At 34.7% G+C, this 15,197-nt stretch overlaps 2 protein-coding genes across 2 annotated transcripts; both read left to right on the top strand.

Moving 5' to 3' along the window:
• Positions 1-2,560: 2,560 nt before the first annotated feature.
• On the top strand, positions 2,561-5,333 carry LOC120484776 (cell adhesion molecule 2-like; the record flags this gene model as incomplete). Its single annotated transcript, XM_089118196.1, has 5 exons — positions 2,561-2,930; positions 3,237-3,557; positions 4,584-4,769; positions 5,122-5,169; positions 5,257-5,333. Coding segments are annotated over 5 exons (1,002 nt in total), but the record flags the coding sequence as incomplete, so codon positions are not given.
• A 4,061-nt stretch (positions 5,334-9,394) lies between these two features.
• LOC120484309 (uncharacterized) lies at positions 9,395-14,513 on the top strand. Its single transcript, XM_039679407.2, has 8 exons — positions 9,395-9,510; positions 10,252-10,578; positions 10,673-10,993; positions 11,891-11,950; positions 12,058-12,228; positions 13,526-13,573; positions 13,656-13,712; positions 13,864-14,513. The coding sequence occupies exons 1-8, from the start codon at positions 9,438-9,440 to the stop codon at positions 13,914-13,916; spliced, it is 1,110 nt and encodes a 369-aa protein (XP_039535341.2). The 5' UTR covers positions 9,395-9,437; the 3' UTR covers positions 13,917-14,513.
• The last annotated feature ends 684 nt before the right edge of the window (positions 14,514-15,197 follow it).

The raw sequence follows: 15,197 nt of genomic DNA, 5'->3' as shown, positions 1-15,197 counted from the left end.
AGAAAAATTTTTTTTTTTTTTTTTTTTTTAAAGTGAACTACTCCTTTAACTTACAGGCTGAGAGACAGATCACAATTTCTTATTACCAAGCTGCCTCTTGGAGAGGTAGTACTTTAGTAGTTTCTCTCCATTATTATTTTTTTAATTGTATGGTGTGCTTAATAATCACAGTTGTGCTTGTATTTCTACTGTAGCCAATGAATGTTTTAGACAAACAGACAATTGAGCGCTGGATACTGGATCTTTAAAATGCCTTTGTCTTTATACCGTTGTTATATTGCTATTGGACTGAACACACAAATATGAACCTTACAGCAACAGTAAAAACCTCATAAATTTTAAAATTCTCTGCCCTAGGTGTTGAATGAATTATTAGCATTATTGTAAGACTGAAAAAACTTTAAGAACTGGTTGAGGCTGAAATTAATATTTGAACTCCCCCTCGTGCACCATTGAGACGAAGGTCTCACCTCCCTCATCCTAATCTACATTTCTCCCCCTCATCCCCCATGCGAAGATCACCAAAAACTCGCCCAAGACTCTAAATGGTTTAATGTTAACAATTATCATTGAGTATTATACATGTTCAGAATCATTTAAAAATGTCTCAGTACGACTGGCACAAATGTCTCATTTCCAAATAAGTAAAACAAAAGGTAATAAGGTTTTTGGGATGTGGTCTCTAGAGAAACGGTCTTACTTCCAAAAAGGTGTAAACTTCTGAATGCAAATATCCATTGTTAGCCTAATGATATGCAGTTTCATTGGCATTTTGCATAATCACATTTTCTACTTGTTTGTAATTTCTGGCAGTTTGAAATTAACTGTGTTAATATAAAAGGTCTTGTGGCTTGTGCTCATATTCAGTCATTCTGCAGTAAGCTTTAAACTAATGATGCAATGGGGTTATTTCTTTTATTTTTCATTCTGTACTTCCAACTTTTAAATCTTCTAATAGCAGCTTTCTAATACTATTAGAATATTTAAAGGTTTTAAATGTGACAGCTAAAAACTATCACACAGAGAATCTAAATAGCACCTAATTAGATCTTATTCACTTCCGCATTAAATTTAGAGCAACTGAACACAACTCTGGTAAAGTGAAGTGATGTGGCCTTTGCTCATTTAGAGTTCAGCTGTCCTGCAGTGAGCATCTGCATATGATGGGGAGTGTTCAGCCGTCATGTTTCCAAATTCTATTTGTTCTTATGGCAGCTTTATTAGAATACAAAGGTAAGTGAATTAAAGTAATTTCAATCAAATTCATTTAACCAACATACAAACATGAGATATGCATAATATCTGAGTATTTTGTGTGAGGCTATAGGTGTGACATGCATCAGTGTCAAGTACAGTATGTTGTTTTTTTTTTATATTGCCTTTTTGAAAGTGGACATTGTTTCAAAGCTTTAAAAGTTTTAAAGTTTTAAATGTAGCGGTATGACTTACATGTTGTCATATACGTTTTACACAGTGAACGTGCAATTTGGAAATTTCTGTTAACTTTTTTTTCTACTTTTTTTTTGGTATAAAATGTAACCATTTCCTTTAATAAAGAACGAAAGGTAACACTTTATTTTATCATGTCCTTGTTACATATGAAGAGTTCAGATGCAAAAGCCTCTAAATGCCATTTGAAATTTTCTTCTAAAATGACCATTTTTATCAAGCTTGTATATTTAAGTTCAGTATTACTGAAATTAAATATACAAGCTTGATAAAAAATGATCATTTTAGAAGAAAATTTCAAATGGCACTTAGAGGATTTTGCATCTGAACTCTTCATATGTTACATGTACTTAGCATAGTAATAACAGTAAATTGTAATTACATGCAACTAACCCTCAACCAAATCCTAATCCTATATATACAGTAAGTACATGTAGTTGCTTAATATTACTCAGTACTTCAATATATCCTATCCTAACCCTAACGTGTCTCCACGTCGACGTCGGCTGAGTACTAATCCTATCCTAACCCTAGATTTGATTTGGTTCAAATTCAAAAGTACAGACATTATTACATAGAAAATGTAAATGCAATTGGTAGCCATTTAAAACAAGGTCCTATTTGTTTACATTAATTTACTTCATCGGTTAACATGAACTATAACAATAAACAATACTTCTAAAGCATTTATTAATCTAGTTAGTTTTAATGTCAACCTTCCCTAACATTCTTAAAATCAAAAGTTGTACTGTATATTTTAATATTATTTATTGGACCTGAGCTGACATGAACTAACAAACAATGAACAGTTGTATTTTCAGAGTTGAATAATACAAATATATTGCTCATTGTTAGTTGATGTTAGTTAATGCAACTACCATTAACAAATGGTACCTTATTGTAAAGGGTTTCCAAAGTCTATTTATGAATTTAACTTTTTGGTACACAGACTTTCAAAATTTCATTTCAGGTAATACTGACAGTTCATCCGGTTGTGGATTGTTTTTTTCTTCTCTCATTTCATAAAATGTATTAATACATTTAGAGGCAGAACCACTTGGTAAAAAGTAAATGCTGTTTATTACTGTAAACGCTGTGGTTTCCATGTCTCTCACACTCTCTCGTCTTGTTCTGCTCTTTTTTTTTCCTTTTAGTGGCGACACAGAGACCCTGCAAGGTCCATTGGTTGAACATAAACTATGCTCGGGGCGACAATATATCTATTTCTTGCCTAACCACAACCCACCCGCTGGAGTATCTGACAGTAAAACTAAGCAGGACAAACCCGCTTCAACACATCCTAAAGTATTCAGACAACTCTTCAGCATTAGAGCATCAGAGATGGTCTGTGAGAAATGATGCTGGAAATGTTACACTTGATCTGAAAGATATCAGTTTATCTGATCAAGGTCATTATGAATGTGAAGTCTACAATGATTGGGACTGCCTTAAAGCAACTCTTTTTAACCTGAAGGTCAAAGGTGAGAATGCCAATTTCTAAAAAACAAGTAAATAATCCTTCTGAAAACTTTTGTAAAGTTATTTGATTAGGGTAAACCCCTTGAGATGCAACATCTCCTTTTCGAGGGGGTCCTAAAGTACATCACAGCCATCACAAAAGAACACCAATCAAATAAACAAACAAAAAAATATCGACAATTACACATATTGGACAAATAAGTACATACAGAACCACAAAAAAAAAAAAAAAAAAAAAACCGAAATATCCAGACCTGTCTATTTTGTAATAAATATATTTCTCTGTTTTCTCTGTAAATATGTTTCAGAGTGTAAAACTTTGGATTCTGTCCATGCAACTCCAGACTCTTCAGTGTTGCTGCCATGCTCTGAACATCCTCTACAATTCAGAACTGATCAAGTAACTTGGAAAATCTTTCATGGTCACCAACAAACAGAAATAGCTCAATATCGCCCTCCACAAAAGCCCTCAAGCAGCGCAGAGAGAGTCTTGAAGCCTCTGTATGAGAGAGCGAGAACACTTGGGAATGGATCTCTGCTTATAAGGGATACAGTAAACACTGATGGATCATGGTATCGGTGCAGAGTGAGTGAAAAAACCTGCTATGAGGTGAAGCTGGTCATGAAAGGTGTGTTTTCAATGCAGTATTTCTAACCCTAAAGTCTCAGACTCTGACAGACTTTTCACCTTTAACAATAATTTAAGTTAAACTATGCAATTCAAATGTGAGATGTGTTGATGGGATAGTACGTTTGTACTAACTAATACGTTTGTGTTAAGGATTAGATTAAAATTAAGTCATGTTGAGGTGATTATGTTTTTTATAAGATTATATATCTGGTTATAATATCTGTTTAGTAATACAGTATATGTGATTCAATTGATTTGACATGATTTGTAAAGACACACAGCTGTCTGTATAAAGTCTAGCAGTTGAACATGTAAATCAGAGCAAAAAATAGAGGTCAAATTGTCAACATACTGCCTGCAGAGTTCAGAAACAGGATTGTGCTGAGACACAGATCTGAGAAAGCCTACAAAGTCTGCTGAACTGAAGGTTCCCAAGAGCACAGTGATCTCCAGAATTCATAAGAGATTTGGGGCAACCTGACTCTTCCTATAGCAGGCAGTTAGAAGGTCTTTTTTAAGAGAGGTGACCAAGAACCTTTTTTTTTTTTTCTGTGGCAATGAGGACTGAGGAATAGGTCAGGGTAGAAGGAAAACTGAGTGCAGTAAAATACAAAGATATCCTTAATGATAAAGCAGTTGTGGCCTTATGGTCAGCGAGTCAGACTTGGTTGGAGTCAGGTTGTGGGTTTGATTCACAATACTAGCAGGAGGTGCCCTTTAGCAATTAAGTTTTATTGTTGTTGATAAATTTGCATATAGATATCACAAAACTGTTTATCAATGTCATTATGAGGTATTGACTAGATTGGTGTGGGGAAAAAAGGGGAAATAAAGAATTTTGGCATAAGACAAAAAGAACAAATGTGGGGGGAAAAATGAAAAGGACATGAAATTGAAAATACTTTCCAAACTATCATTAGCCATGCAAGACAGTGGCTAGATTGAAGAGTGATACAAATAACCCAATCAAACTGAACCATATGATGATTTTGCTTATTTTTTTTCTTTTCTCTAGTGATCACAGATGTTTCAACCTCAGCTGACAGTCCTGTTGTCCAGACTGAAGGCAACATTGATGCGAGTGCAGAAATGACAACTAATCTGATAGCAGTGGTGATGACCGCAGTAGTGTCTCTGTGTGTCCTCATATCACTGATTATATGTGTGATTCTTTATTTCAGAAAACAAAGGCGCAATATCAACAGCCAAAGTAAGTCCACTACATAGTCCTGAAAAGTTTAAATGTTTAAACTATCTCAGCTACACTGCAGTGTCTGTTTGCATATGTTCATTTTCATGTTTTCTTTCAAATTACTGAAATTGAATTGATATATTCTTTAGGCGGTTGTAAGATGTGCTGTTACTATGTCAGAAAGTGAAAGTAACCAAACTAAATTGAACTAAATGTACAATATATGATTTTAATGTTTTCTGAGTGTGAAATGAGATATGAAATACAGCCCATATCATGCCACCATGGCAGTGAGGGTTGAAAATATTACTTTACTCTATGCTTTTATGCTTTATGATGGTAGAAGCTAATACATTTTTGTATGTTGTAGCTGAATTGAACTGTAGGGGTTCTGCATATTATTCAGAAATTTCTGGAGGTAAGTCAAATGAATGCTAAGTACTTACTCCCTATTAACAATAAGTGCATTTGATAGTGTTTTTAATGAAAATCTTTTTTCCTGCAGGGTTGGATGTCCCGTTGTATTCTGTAGTTCAGCGTGGGGTGAGCAGGGCACAACCTAATGCGGGTGTCAGGATTTGAGTTTAATTAAACCATGTTAAAATAATTTTTTCTGTCCAGGTCCTGTCTAAGTTTTCCATGTCAATCTCAGTTTATTTTTAAGCTAATCTTCTGTTAATTGGTTCAATCTTCCTCTGCCCCCTGTCTCTTTGTATCCTTGGTTACTTATTGTGTTAATTCTTAGTTCAGGTTTGTCTTGTTGATTAGTCTCATTAGTTTCTCTTGTATTCCTGTGTATTTAAGTCTGAGTTTAGTGCTCTTAAGAGACATGCTTGACACCTTCGCCTCTAATCGGATTCCTCCTTTGTATCGATTTAGTAGGTCTTACAACTTCAAGTTCAGGACATCTGTACAAGTATATACAGCATTTGTGTCATTGTAGAGAGAAGAACTCTGCTCCTCTGAGGAGGCTGGTGGATGAGACATGCAGGAACAGAAGGAGGCGCTGCAATCCTGCAATCAAGTAGCTCTATAGAGTGTTTGACTGAGAGAAAAGATAATGGTCGAGTATTTAATGTAATTTTTTCTTATAAATAAGATTTCATGTTTGGAATACTTAATTTTTAAAACAAAGAGTAATTATGTCTTGTTCCCTATGTGCTTGGTGCAGTATTTAGAATAAGACCTTATGCAGTGTCTATTTATACAGTAATGCTCAGTGAGGCCTGCAGAGGGCAGTGTGTGTCTCTTTAAAAAACGGCTTGTCTAGACTGCTTCTCTAATCTCTTACTGTAAAGCCTTATCCAAACTCAAAAATGATCTTTCCTAAAATCAGCTTGCAAACACTAATCCTTCCTGCTATAGGGTGAAAAATCAATGTCACAACCTGTTTATCACATCGCACGTCCTGGAAATCACAGAAGAACCTCTCGATCAGACAGTGTTACATAAAACAAACGTGTTAGGCCAAGGCTATCTGTCTTTCTTGGCACGAGTCTGTCTTTCTCCTTAATATCTGTACAGTTCTAACTGCATAGTTCTGCTGATACTTAAATGTCTTTTTTGTGTTAAAACATATAGGCTAAAAAAGAATATATATTAAATGTGCTATGGTATTTTCTTATGTGGAGTCTGTCTTAATTTCTCCTTAATATCTAGCCTACAGTTCTAACTGCTGTAGCCTACCCGAACAAAGGGTTAATGAAAAATGGCAAATGTTGATCAGTGACGTTGTGACATTTCTCAATGACTAATAAATGCACTATCAGTGCCTCAAACACGATCTTTTTCCCGATTTTAGTTTTGGATGCACCTATTTTTTTTAGACGAGTTTTTCTTTTGTTGTTCCTAAGATGAAAATTAAAATTACCCCATGATTTACTCACCCTCAAGCCATCCTAGGTGTAGCCTATATGACTTAATTATTTTAGACAAACACAAGCAGAGATATATTAAATAATGTCCTTGCTTTTCCAATTTTGAGGGGGGGGGGGGGGGGGGATAATTATTTAAGGCCTTTAAAGGCCTTTCGAAGCGAAACCATTCGTGTGTGTAAGAAAAATATCAATATTTAAAACTTTAAAACCAATAACTAGCTTCTGCAGGCAGACGTCCTACTTAAGTCGACATACGCCAAAAGCAATGTAGAAGCAGCGTAAGCTTTAGCCTCTCACGGTTCAAACCATAGGGCTGGGCAACAAACTCAAGGTCCTCCACTCTTATATCGAAATCTTCCAACATTTCTCTTTAAAAATTCTTGTTCGTTTTCTTATGTCATGCGTCAGGTTACTCATCAACTGCCTGTCGGAGGTTAGTTATTTTAGCTTTTTGCATTTCTTCTCTTTAGAGGTTTGGGCCTGTGCCTGCATGGTCCCTCCACCGTAATCCGTAAGGACCGGTTCCCATTGTTCGGCACACATATGGTTTGTGGATTAATTGCCAAGTTTAACCAACAGAGTGAAAGTTTATCATTTGCATGTGTTTTGTCTTATTTACACATTCGGTACTTGCACGCTGTTATCTGTGCACAAGCGCTCGCACACAGAGAGGTTTCGTAGCCTACCGACACCTAATGGGCTTTATGCATAGCTGCACTACTTCCTGAATTTAAGCCAGCTCCTTGTTTCCTGTCTGCCATTATTGGCCAAATTGATTAATTCAGGTGTGTCTGATTATTGTTGCCATGACTACTGAGGTCAGGCACACCTGAATTAACCAATTTGGCCAATAATGGCAGACGGGAAACAAGGAGCTGGCTTAAGTTCAGGAAGTAGTGCAGCTGTGCATAAAGCCCATTGATTCCTCTTTTGCATTTCCTTGCTCTTAAACATACAAATACACAAAAAATTATCTCAAAATACCCATTTTGGCAAGAATTCACTTAAATGTCTTGTGAATGTAAACTGTTGTGTAAAAAGTCGAATGAAGACATCAGCCTTTAAATACCTGCTTCTGTCTGTCAGTAATTGTTAATCAAACAAAACAGCTTTCACAAAGATTACACACAGTGCAATTTTACAACGCATTCTCACCCCAAGGCGTCACCTTTGACCATGCTTCAATATTTGACGTTTTAGGCGCCCTTTAGCGTCACTTACATGACGCGATCCTACGGCGTCATCTAACTGACGCTAAAGGAAAGCGTCAGTTAGAGGACGCGGTTAGGTTTAGGTGTGGGGTGGGGGTAGGGTACACGCGATCCTAGGACGTCATCTAACTGACGCTAAAGGGCGCCTAAAGCGTCAGATATTGAAGCATGTCCAAATGCTTCCCAAGGCGTCAGTTAGGTAACGCCTTGGGAGTGAGAATGGGCTGAATTTTACATACAATACAGTGAACGCTATATAGTGTTATTTTACATTTATGCCTAATTTTTACCTTTCTGTACATAAATACAGTTAGACCTTACTTATTTTGTAACTTTATTTTATTATAATTGATTTTTCTATGCTCGTAATTAGTGTATTGTTCTTTTGTTCTTTCTGGTCTATACAATCACTTTCTAATATTTGGAGAATAAAAGATCGTTCCTTAAACATGCAGAGTCCGATATCTTCCGAATGTGAAGCATGGACAGGGCCTGTGCCAAAGAACTTTACCATCCAATAGGCCTATTTCTGTTTTTATTTGCTGGTCTATTAATTAATAAATGTTATTGTGATATCATCTCGCCTTCTGAGTCTTTCTTGTAGAAATGTGTGCAAAATGACATATTCTCTGACATTTTGCACAGATCACATTTCCTGCTTTGAAAACATCTGTGTGAAGGTAAAAGGTCTTGTGGCTTGTGCTTATGTTCAGCTTTTCTGCTGTAAGCTGGTTGTGGTCTGTCAGGACACTCTTTTATACATAATCACAAAAAAGACATTAATATTTCAGTTACTTCAATTAATAGCCTACATTTCCATACAAACAATGAACTTATAAAATAGCTTCAACTTACCTATAACAAATGTCATTTAGCACTATAAATTTGCAGAGCATTTCTGAATCAATTGTACTGTGAAATTCCGTCTTTTGTAATGCAACTACTGTGTATTTTTTTTTTCAGATGAAAGCACAACCACTTTTTCTGTTTCCTCCAAAATGTTAATTGTCAACTGACAGCTTAAGAAACAAGACCAAGTTTGTGTTGCATCACGCAAAAACAAAAACAAAAACAAAACAAAAAAACAATGACATTAATTAATAGTATTTGCTCTTTGCCATCCCATAGTGTATTGGTGTTTACTTTGATGTCAAAGTGGATTAATGTAAAATAATTGAAGTAACTATTTTTTCCAATAAAGAATTTTCTGATAATCCTGTTTTATTTTTTATTTTTTTTAATATACCAGGCTGCCTTTCCTCATCTCCAGAACTTTATGTGCATGTGCACCACTACAAAACCTATTTATTTTTTATTTACTTGCAGTAGTTCTTGTCCCAAAGTAAATGAGAATGATTTAAGTACATGTATTATTTATTTGAAATAGACTTGGCATCAAGCACTGATCAAATCAAAGGTTTGTATTTTTTTATGTAAGCAAAACTAAGAATCTCACTGAAGGTCTCTGTATGAGCACATGATCACATCTTATTTGCTTCCGCACTAAATTTAGAACAACTGAAAACAGCTTTGTGAAAGTGAAGGGATGTGGCCTTGGCTCATATAGATTTCAGCTGTCCTGCAGTGAGCATCTGTAAATGATGGGGAGTTTTCAGGCTTCATATTTTCAAATTCTGTATCTTCTAATATCAGCTTTATTGGAATGCAAAGGTAAGTATCATTATATGAAATCAAATTCCTTTTACCAACATAGAAAAATGCAAAATATGCATAATATCAATTGGGTGTGTACAGGCAGCATAGGTGTGACATGCATTATAATCAGTGTCATTCATGGGCTACATAATGGTTAATTATTTAGAAATTGCTAACAAATAGTTTCTGTTCTAGCTAGTATGTGAAAATTTGAAGCAAGAAAAGTATTTACTGTAGACAGTCTTTAAAACAAAAACAATTAAAAACACCCAAACAATCCATTTATATAAAACAGTTATAAAAGTCAATTAGGTTCCGTAAGTTAGCATATTAGTTAATGCGTTATAACATTAACAATGAGCTATACATGTGTTACAGTATTTATTCATCTTTGTTAACGACAGTTGACAACAAAAAAAAATCCATTGTTACCTCTGTTCCATTAAATAATAATAACAAAAATTGTATTATATACAAAACTCTTTTATGTATTAGTAATTGTTTAAATTATCATTAACTAATATTAATAACTGGCTTCAAAACTATTTTTCATTGCTGGTTCATTTTAACAAATGTAGTTAATAACTAGATCTATATTTTAAAGTGTTTCCAAGTGGATTTATGGATTTTTATACACTGGCAATCAAAAGGATCATTTCAGAAAATTACATTTTTTACTATAAACCCAGTGCTGGTTTCCTATCCATGTATCAGTTCTCTCAGGATGTCTCATTTCTCTTTTTAATTTCCCTTTAGCTCAGACAGCGAGACCCTGCAAGGTCCAACAGTTGAACATAAACTATGTTCAGGGCGACAATATGTCTATTTCTTGCCTAACCACAACCCACCCGCTGGAGTCTCTGACAGTAAAACTAAGCAGGACAAACCCGCTTCAACACATCCTAAAGTATTCAGACAACTCTTCAGCATTAGAGCATCAGAGATGGTCTGTGAGAAATGATGCTGGAAATGTTACACTTGATCTGAAAGATATCAGTTTATCTGATGATGGCATTTATGACTGTCAGGTCTACAATGATTTGGACTGCCTTAAAACAACTCAATTTATCCTGAGGGTCAAAGGTGAGAATGCAATTTTTTCAATCACGCTAATAATCCTCATTGTAGAGCCATATACTTATATAATATGAATGTTAATGTGTTTCTCTGGTTTTAGAGTGTAAAACTTTGAACGCAGTTCATGCAACACCAAATACATCAGTGTTGCTGCAATGCTCTGAACATCCACAGCAAAACAGAACTGATCAAGTAATTTGGACAGTCGTTGTTGGTCACCAATCAGTAGATATAAGCAAATATCACCCTCCACACAAGCCCTCAAGCAGCGCAGAGAGAGTCTTGAAGCCTCTGTATGAGAGAGCGAGAACACTTGGGAATGGATCTCTGCTTATAAGGGATGCAGTAAACTCTGATGAATTATGGTATCGGTGCAGAGTGAGTGAAAAAACCTGCTATGAGGTGAAGCTGGTCATGAAAGGTGTGTTTTCAATCCAAAATTTTATAATTTAATCAATATCAAGCAGACAAGTGCTGTTTCAAATATCATAGCCACGCTAACATATCAAAGGCACTGACGTGATATTGCTTTTACATGACGGATCAATAAAAAAGTTAGTTAGATTATTCACTTTAAGCACAAAATGGCAAGGTGGCATAATTTTACTCCACCAATGAAAATAGTGCCAAACATGCTCTAAGCAGAAATACCTATTGTAATTCTGAGCAACAGATTCCAGAATTAATCAGTTTAAAGAAATTGTTTGCGTGAATAATTCAAAGAATCACTTGTTGCCACTCTACTGCATGGCATAATAATAATCTGCAGAAAGAGCCACTGAAAAATCCTCACCACTAATGCACAAAAGACCTGGAAATTGGTTAACATTTGTATTTTTGCCTAAATATCTTCTGAGACAGCCCATTCTCACCCCCAAGGCGTCACCTAACTGACATTTTGCATTTTGACCATGCGTCAATATTTGACGCGTTAGGCGCCCTTTAGCGTCAGTTAGATGACGCCCTAGGATCGCGTGTAACCCTACCCTCACCCCACACTGCGTCACCTAACTGCGTCACCTAACTGCGTCATCTAACTGAAGCTTTCCTTTAGCGTCAGCTATATGACACCGTAGGATCGTGTCATGTAACTGTCGCTAAAGGGCGCCTAAAGCGTCAAATATTGAAGCATGGTCAAAGGTGACGCCTTGGGGTGAGAATGCGTATGTTATTAACATTAAACACATTTTTGCATGCTTCACATATGCATTAGTTTGAGTCTCTAAAAAGCATATATATATAACTGCTGTGTTTCTAAATCTAACCCTAATTTTTAGATACATTTTTTTAACGTAAAATGTTTGAAATGTAATTATAGGTGATGGGACATCTCATTCGACAACAAAATTGGAAACCCTTTCCACAACTTATCACACAGGTAAGACAAGCACCTTTAGTGTGTGTGTGTGTGTGTGTGTGTGTAATCAACATGTCTTGATTTATTAAACTGACATTTAATATGCTCTTTTTTTGCTTCAACCTCAGCTGACAGTCCTGTTGTCCAGACTGAAGGCAACATTGATGCGAGTGCAGAAGTGACAACTAATCTGACAGCAGTAGTGATGACCGCAATAGTGTCTCTGTGTGTCCTCATATCACTGATCATGTGTGTGATTTTTTATTTCAAAAAACGAAGGCGCAAAATCATCAACCAAAGTAAGTCCACAACTGTAGTTCTGAATAGTTCTAACAACACTTTTGCTGTAATAGCAATTGCTTATTGGAATTGAGAAAGGAAGTGATGACTGATATTGCAATTAGAACATAGTTTGTATGTTTATATAATACTTCCTCTTATATTTAAACTTGACTAACTGAAAAGTTATTCAAACAGAAACCAGGATCAGCTACATTGCAAAACCTCAAACATGCTTGTTTTGCAGTTGTTTTCCATCAAAATAGTGATATTAAAAGTAGATCCTTCTGCAATTGTAAGATGTGATATTAGTATGTCAATGTGTCAGTAAGGTAATGTTAAATGCTAAATGTAAAAGGAGGTGATTTTAAGTCTTATGGGTATGTTTGGATGATTGATGAGGTTGTGTTTCAATGAGAAGTGAAATGCAGCCTGAATGTTAAGACAAGGAGTGCAAAAAAAATCCATATCCCTTTGCATAAAAATGTATCAAACTTTGGCACTCGAGAGTTTAAGTAATTTCAATATAAAAAGCCTTTATTTCTTCATGGCTTAGGCAATGAAAAACAGCTTTCAAATGACTGTATATCGATGCATTTCGGCTAATGAGTCTTCATCAGGGTGTGGGTATCAAACACACTCCTTTTAAGCAGCAATTAGTAAGTCATGGGAATGGGACAATCACCTGATTACATAATATAGACTAGTTAGTTATAAGAGAGAAGAAATTGTTAAGACATATCTCACCAAAACAATTAAACCCCATACAATGCACTACTAAAGTGCAAAGAATCAGAATCGTACATGTATTCCGATAACATGTATATATAGATAACATGTATATAGTATATATGAAGAGTTCAGATGCAAAAGCCTCTAAATGCCATTTGAAATTTTCTTCTTTAATGATGATTTTTATCAAACTTGTATATTTAAGTTCAGTAATTTCACTTAAATAACAATTAATAGGTAATTAGCATTGCCATTTAAGTGAAATTACCGAACTTAAATATACAAGCTTGATAAAAATGATCATTCTAGAAGAAAATTTCAAATGGCACTTAGAGGCTTTTGCATCTGAACTCTTCATATATATATATACATATATATATATATATATATATATATATAAATATATGTATGTATGTATGTATGTATGTATGTATGTATGTATATGTATATATACTGTATATATAATGCAGCCTGAATGTTGTCTGCATGTTGGAAAGAAAGCACATTTTAAAATATTGTAACTTTTGTAATATAGAATGATGGTTGAAGTTGACCAGATTGTACCTCTTTTTCATCTCTATATAGAAACATCAAATTGCCGATTCTCTGCATATTATTCCCAAATTGCAGAAGGTAAGTGACATATGTTGTAAAATGTTTAGAAGACATATAAAAAAGTGTAAATGATGACAGTCTTTTCTTTTTTTTCTGACAGGATTTGATGTCCCATTGTATTCTTTGGTGGAACGAAGCACAGAAACCATGATCACCTGTAAGTTAGCACAAAGTATTATTTATATCATTAATTGTATATGAAAAAAGTGTCCAATCAAAATGAGTAAACAAGACAAACAACACATTAAAAAAAATATTAAATAATTGCAGGTGGTCAAAATTAATTTTTGAACTTTGTCTCCCAACAGTTGCACAAGAAGATCCAGCATGTATTGTACACCATAACATGTATGAAATTTGAACATTGTGAAATTAATAATTGTGAGGCTTTTTAATGTTTTTTTTTTTGACATGACCATCTTTGAGTAATTCCTAATTTAGCAAATTAGTCACTAATTATAATAAAGGGGAAAATCTGTCATACACACTAGTTTTGTGTGACACTCACTATGATGTTATTTTATTGTTTTTTTTTTTAATCCTCTAATGTAAAACTGTTGTCATGAATTTTTAAATCCCTAGTTTTTTTCAAACTCAAGATGGTCATACCAACTATCAGCCGTTTTTTTATCACCACACTATCTTACTGAGAATTGTTTTGGACAGTCATAGCCTGATGCACACTGATGATTTGATAACTGAGGCAAGAATTAGAGAGTTGAAAATATAAATAGATTAATTAAATGCATTAACTAAAGAGGTTGGGTTCAGTTCTTGTGAAAATCTTATTGTGGTTTTCCATGTTATGAATATCACGTTATCGTGAATATTAGTTGAATTATTTTTCTTAAGAAATCTGGACAGGTTGTACATTAAGATTTCATCATCACTTTCATGTGAAACCATCTAAAAACATCTACCAGAAAAATAAAAAAATAAAAAAACATATTATAACTTCCTTTATGCGCCATACAAAAGTCCTCCATTAAATGTTGAACTTTTTTATATTTCACAAAGAGTCAAATCCACACCCTTCTCACACACACACACACACACACACACACACACACACACACACAGTGTAAGAAATTATTGCTTAATATCAACTGTCTATTGCTATTTGACATATTGCTTAAATTTTTAAAAGGAAGGGCAGGTTTGTGAGTGTAATGCCCCTGGCAAATTTTCATGAATGACTACTAGTATTACAGTATTTGCCGTGGGTGCCTTTTCTAGACATGTTTATTTCTTAAATTAGCTTTTTTGGGATAAAAATTATCCAAAATAATTTTTGGATCAAAACCAGCCACTGTTCAAAATTGCTTGCCTTAGCTCGATTCAAAATGGTAAGCTTGTAGTATTTTTTTTTTTAATTACAATGGTAGGCTACTGATGGATTTCCGTGGAAAATTTGAGCCCATGCGTCATTACGTCACATCTGTACACATAAAAAAGGAGTCTCGGCTATAAGCTATATTGCGTGTGAGGATGTTGAAAGTGGAAATTTATAGCTTTTTCTCACAGCACTTGATATAATTAAATTCATCAATTTGATGGCGGATCCAAAAAGGTTCAATAGACTTTTTGAACCCGTTGGTCAGAACCAGAACAAAAGTGGATGTTACATAGATAGTTCAGATGT

This window comes from Pimephales promelas, chromosome 12 (genome assembly GCF_988280905.1).
Source record: "Pimephales promelas chromosome 12, fPimPro1.hap1.1, whole genome shotgun sequence".
Taxonomy (NCBI): domain Eukaryota; kingdom Metazoa; phylum Chordata; class Actinopteri; order Cypriniformes; family Leuciscidae; genus Pimephales; species Pimephales promelas.
The sequence above is the reverse complement of the archived record's forward strand: the minus strand, read 5'-3'. Positions and strand labels throughout refer to the sequence as shown.